We start from the raw sequence: 6000 nt of genomic DNA on the forward strand, positions 1-6000 counted from the left end.
ATTGTCTGTGCGAGGCACCAACTGAAAACGCTAATACTACTTGCTTTAGGGGAGGGATAGTGCCGGATAAAGCGCACAGGGTGCAGCACAGAACCATCTACACGCCCAAATGCTTGCTGTCAATTCTCCTGACAATAGACTGTTCTTTTCACATACAGGTTCATTTGGAAATAAATGGATTTTATACTAGGGAGATGCCAGAATACAGTCCATTTAAATTCTGCTCCACCTGATTTGACATTTGCGACCAAATATTAGCAAAATAGTGAATGATTATTCAGAGATTTAAATGAGAGCACTCACCTGTAGTATCTGGACTGCAGGTAAGTGGAGCACACAGCTTTGGAGACATGACTGGCTGAACCAAAGTCGATGACCTTGACTCTGTATGGTTGCCTTGATGGGTCCACCAGCATGATATTCTCTGGCTTCAGGTCAGCATGGATCAAACCCAGAGACTTCAGCTTCTTTAAGGCTGTTGCCACCTGTAATGATTGCCATAATATGAGCAAGCAGTTACTCAGCAAGGGATTCAATACTCAAAATTGGCTGCGAGTTACATTTGTGCCTGCAACCAACGTTACTTTACCTGCTGCAGAATAGGCCTGATGATTTTGAGTGGCAGTGGGCTGAACTTGTTCTGTTTAAGGAAGTCGTAGAGGTTTTGCTCCAGCATCTCAAACACCAAGCAGGTGTGGCTCCGATGCTGAAAGCATTCGAGAGCACGCACCACATTGTGCTCATCTGCATTCTCGCTGCTCAAGCGGGCCAGGATCTCCACCTGGAGATTCATGAGCAAGGGAGACAGCATGTGGGTTCAGTTTAGAACATCGTGGGTAAAAGAATAATACAGAAAGAAACTCTGGAAAGATTAAACAGTCTCTCTCTCAGAATTAGAAATGAATCGAAGCAGTACTTCGGTTGCCATGAGCTGGTGTGATGCCCACCAAAAAAAAAAAAAAAATCTAGTTAATCCACGTTTTCAACACTGACAATGATACATTCAAGGAACAAAAACACATAAATCCTCACCTCAATCTGTCCCTGGCGAGCATAGGATGGATGGTTCTTGAGTATTTTTACAGCCACAACTTCATTTGTTCCCCTCTTCCAGCACTTAACCACCTGACCAAAGGTGCCACGACCCAGAAACTCCAAGACCTCATAGCTGTTCTTCAAGGAGCACAGAACCTCATGCTGGACTAACTGATAGTCTCCATCTCCTGATCCAGTTCTGTTCACTGTAGCTCCTGCCACTGTCTCTGTACCACCATTAGTAGTTTCAGTCCCGTTGATCACTCCATCAACCGTACTGTTTTGAGCAGGCAGTGTTCCTCTGCCCTGTACTCTGACAGTGTCTGCATTGTTCCCGGTGCCGGTTTGCAACATTGCCACAGGGGGAGGAAGTGAAGGTAAAGCAGATACCTCCTCCACTATCTGCATGGCTCCAATGCAGTTGTTCTCCTGTGGTTGTTCTTTACTTCCACCTGCCGTCTGTTCACATCTCTGAGTGGCACCTGTGTCTAAAAGGTTAACATATCCCCCTTTAGCTTTTACTCTTCTGTTTCTGCCCTCTTCCTCCCCTGTTCTGATACAATTCCTCGTCAGTAACGCACAGTCCAAGCCTCCTCCTGATGGAGATCCACCACTGTCCCTGTGAGGCCTCCCTTCCTCTGGGCCTCTGCTCTGGCAACGAATCTCCTGGTCCTGGATCCCAGCTGGACCTTCTTTTTGTCGCACAAAACTCTCCCTCCTCTGTGATCCAGCTGTCTGCAAAGCCCACTGCTCCCCTTCTTCCAGCTGTGCTCTCCTATTCTGCCTTCCTGAATCAGCACCAGTTGAGGATGGGACGACGTTGTTGGGATAAGCAATTCCGTAGTTGACTCCAATCACGTAGGTCTTGGGTGGGGGACGGTGCTGAAAGGCTCTGCTGGTGTTTTTACTGCGGTGAGCTTCACCTGTGTGTCTGCTGGTACCACTTCTGTTGGTTCCTAAGGCACTTGTTTGAGCTGAGTGCAGGTGCGATGGGTAGACCAAGACTTGAGAGGCCATACCTAAAACAAACAAAAAAAAAAGAAAGAAAAAAAGACAGGAGGTAAATATTATTCAGTAACAATAAGTAAAAAACATCTTGGTCGAGGTTCAAGGGTGATGGTCACACAATACACACACATAGCCTGTCTTGGGTATACGAAGGCATGTCACGTGTATGTTGGGATTTGTCTCCGACTACATTGTTAGTAGGGCTGACATAAATAAAGAGATTCCCCATCTGACACCTGTGTCTCAACCATCTGATTCCTCTTTTAAAGCACCTTTCTGCCTAAACAAATGTAATGAAAGGACTTGTCACTTAATATTAAGGGGAAGATGCAAATGTTGAAATTAGATAATTTAACACAGTGGAAAAAAAAACTCCAAACAAATTTCTACAAAGAAAGAAATTAACTGGTAACTACTGAAATAGAACCTTCCTCATCACCAGTCCCCTTAGAAAGATAGCAGTCTAAATAAAGCCATCCCAAAAGCTGCCAAAGCCAGTAAACATCTAAACCATCAAGTCACCCTTACTGGAATGAGGAACTGGTCAGCTGTAATAGGAGATGGGGGAAGCCCATTTCATTGCTGGCCTGTTCCTGCACACAAAACTGAAGGGTCAGTTTCACACAAAGTAAAACAGCAAAGCAAGCAGTACACCAGAGGAGAAATAATATACCACAAAGCATGGGTGTTCACTAACTCTGATATTTGGGCAGATACACTTATTGCTTAGTAAAGACTGATAAACTTTTCTGTCTGATAAGCTCCTGACCGTTGTGTGGGCCATTATTTTTATTCAATGCGACATGACTGCATAGCACGAGCTCCAAAGTGAATTCAAAGTTAATCAAATACTGGAGAAAATTTATAATAGGAGCAAACCGTAACCTCTACTAGCAGCTGCTTCAGTTTATGGCCTGAGCAATGCTGCAGTTCAACAATCACTCAAAGGTACAATGATCCAAATTTCACTTGATTGCCTAGGTATATCCTAAAACTTTACTTGAAAAATTGTGCATTTACTTTATCCTACCATATGTTTAAGTCTACTTTTTGCTACCCACATGTGAAATTCCTTTTACGGATATCTGATTCCTGATGTGATAGCTTTGTTGAGTAAATGTGCTCCCACTGACCTGAAAAATACAATTTTAGTTGATGAGCCACTATTCAAAGATTTAGTACATATACTTCCAAGTGTAAACTCCATGTTTAAATGTCTTTTGTAGCCCTTTTAAAGGAAAACAGAAGCATACGTTATGCCTGCCTGAAGCTACAGTGGAATCAGTCAGTTTTAAGGCACATCACACACAACATAAAGAGACTTATCTATGAACTAGGAAGTTCATAAATGATTGCAAGATTGTGTTTAGCAAGAAAGGCATGCCGAAGAGTTAGTGACCTACCTAACAACTGACACTGTCACACACAGGCTCAGGCAGGCAGAGGGGTGTGCCTCAGTGTCAACATTACAATACCACGCACTCTACACACTACATTAATAGTAGGGCTTGTAGATTTTAACATACATGGCTGGCAAAGATTAGAAACTACTATGATAACCAAACTTTCCTTTCCAACGGGGGAAAAAAAAAAAACTTCCAACTCAAAACTAAACTACTCACCGTGTAAAACTGATCCGACAACTACAACGCTAGCCACTGCATACATTTATGAACTCTGTTGCTGACAGTAACTTTGAGTCTGCAATTACAACTCTGACAATGAAATATACAAAGGTTATATCCATCCACTGAGGAAAAAAATTCTTCTCTTCCTTGTCAGAAAATAATCTCGACTTCCACAGCTGAAGTCCTGACGCATTTTGATTATAATTTGATGATGCAACTTGCAAAACTTTGCTGCAATAAAGCAAGGGAGCCTCCACCACCACCATATGGCTGGTGTGATCTGATTTCACCCTGAGTATGCCTGACAAAGTGCCACATCCATTGGCTTTTGCGGGACAGTTGCTCAAAAACAGCTGTGAACATACTGCCATAAGCAGGTAGCCTGATATCTCACAAGGCAACAAGCTCCAAGCCCAGAAAGACACACACAGGTGTGTACAAGCGTGTGTGGGTGTGTTGCACAGTTGTACAAGGATACCAGCTGTACACACAACTTGTTACTGATCAATCTAGGAGACAGTTAACATATGGGAGGAGAAGGGTGTGTGTGTGTTTGGGGGAAGGGCAACCCTAGCCTAGACACCTGTTGAAACTTGTTGATGGCGACAGGCAGCGAAATAATTGGTGTGTTACATTATGCAGATTAAATAACCAAAGTGTACACGTTATACGGAGCGTGAGACAAGAGCTGCGTGTTGAATTATATATGTTTAATCTGATTTCTTTCATTTCCACATTTGTGTGATTATTACCAAGGAAACAGACTGCACAACTAAAGTTAGTCCAAACACAGGCGCTGAAACTGGACTAGAAATTATTCACATTTCCACCACAAACTCGTTTTATTTTTTTCTCCAAAGCGGACGAGCAGAAGTTAGCTATCTTTAACAGTTAGCCAACTAGCTAGCTTCGAGCGAAGTCCTTTCAACGTTTTATTGATTTTTATCCCCCCCACCCCTTTAGAAAAACAAAAAACAAGAAAGAGAGACAGAGTGCCTGCCAATATGAGCCGACATACCTTCAGTAAAACCAGTAATTCATATCACTCAGAGCGTCAAAGTACAGACGATCAACGAGGACCCGGACCGCCGTCAAATCCTGCACCGACGCCGCCGCCGCTGCTGCCGTTGCTGCTGCCATCTTGTTCAACGACGACGAGATACCGAGCGACTTTTGGCACATTTGAGGCTCAAAATAACAAAACGAACCGATCTTTTAGGAGAGCCAGCCGCCACCCATGGCTTCGACGGGCGCCTCGGGTTTCACAAAACGTCGCCCTGGTGTCCGCTCAGGGCCGAGGAACCGTCTCACCAAACTTTTGCATGCTGAAGCGCCTCGACCGCCGCAGCTAGCTGCTGGATGCTAACTGAGTGCTAACTGACGGCTAACTGTAGCTGCTGGACAGAGAGCTGGATGCTGCTCCGCATGTATGGAATGTAAGGGGGGGTGGGGGGGGTGGGGGAGGAGGGGAGAGAGAGAGAGAGGGAGGGAGGGAGGGAGAGGGAGGGAGGGGGGGAGAGAGAGGGAGGGAAAGGGAAGGGGAGAGGGAGGGAGGGGGAGAGAGAGAGAGAGAGAGAGGGAAGGAGGGGGAGAGAGAGAGAGAGAGAGGGGCGGGGCGAGAGGGAGGAGGGAGAGAGACACTGACGGAGACTGAGAGAGAGAGAAAGCGAGCGCATAGACCTTACTGTACACACTCATCCATACTATGTAGGACCAGCATTTATTATTCACTAAACTGCACTCCATTTGTTTGCTCCTATTATTATTATTATTATTATTATTATTATTATTATTATTATTGTTATTATTAAAACTTTTTTTATCACTAAAACGAACTTCTTATTTATGAATTCCTCAGCTTGGAATAAAAAAGTAATAATGTTAATTGTTCAGGTTTTCTTCCTTGATGTTCTCATTCATAGTTTCATTGTTTATATGTCTAAAAATTAAACATTTTGGTGATCTTATTTAATCATCATTTGAACCTTTTAAATCTTATGCAGCCTTCTATATTATTTATTTAGTCATTCAGAAAGTGCCTCCTGTTTTTATTTATCTGTTATCAATATTTACGAACTGTGCTCCTTTTACTGTGACATGCTGAAACGTCTTTACCAAAGGTTGGTCCTGATGCTGGTCAGGGTGATCCAGCACTGTCTAGTGGACAAAAGTATGAAGCACCTTTACAGGCACTCCGACAAAGAAATACAGTATGTGCATAAAATGAATAAATAAAATAGAAACATTGTAAGAAATAAATAATTTTAAATAATGATAAAAATAAAAATTTATTTATAGCAGGGCAATTTATCATTTGATTATCTTTGGT

The 6000-nt window shown here is 43.2% G+C and overlaps 1 protein-coding gene across 2 annotated transcripts in view; it reads right to left on the reverse strand.

Annotated features, from left to right (window-relative positions):
- LOC115056091 (homeodomain-interacting protein kinase 3-like) overlaps positions 1–5117 on the reverse strand; it is a 28155-nt gene extending 23038 nt beyond the window's left edge. Inside the window, exons 1-4 of one of the 2 annotated variants that reach the window (XM_029522349.1) lie at positions 4690–5117; positions 1033–2054; positions 590–781; positions 304–485 (exon numbers count right to left, since the gene is read on the reverse strand). In XM_029522349.1, the coding sequence (XP_029378209.1) occupies positions 304–485; positions 590–781; positions 1033–2052 (1394 nt within the window). In that variant the 5' untranslated portion in view covers positions 2053–2054; positions 4690–5117. The remainder of the gene's footprint in view (positions 1–303; positions 486–589; positions 782–1032; positions 2055–4689) is intronic. The other variant, XM_029522348.1, reaches the window with a different exon arrangement.
- Positions 5118–6000: the final 883 nt, after the last annotated feature.

Source organism: Echeneis naucrates, chromosome 16 (assembly GCF_900963305.1).
Source record: "Echeneis naucrates chromosome 16, fEcheNa1.1, whole genome shotgun sequence".
Taxonomy (NCBI): Eukaryota; Metazoa; Chordata; class Actinopteri; order Carangiformes; family Echeneidae; genus Echeneis; species Echeneis naucrates.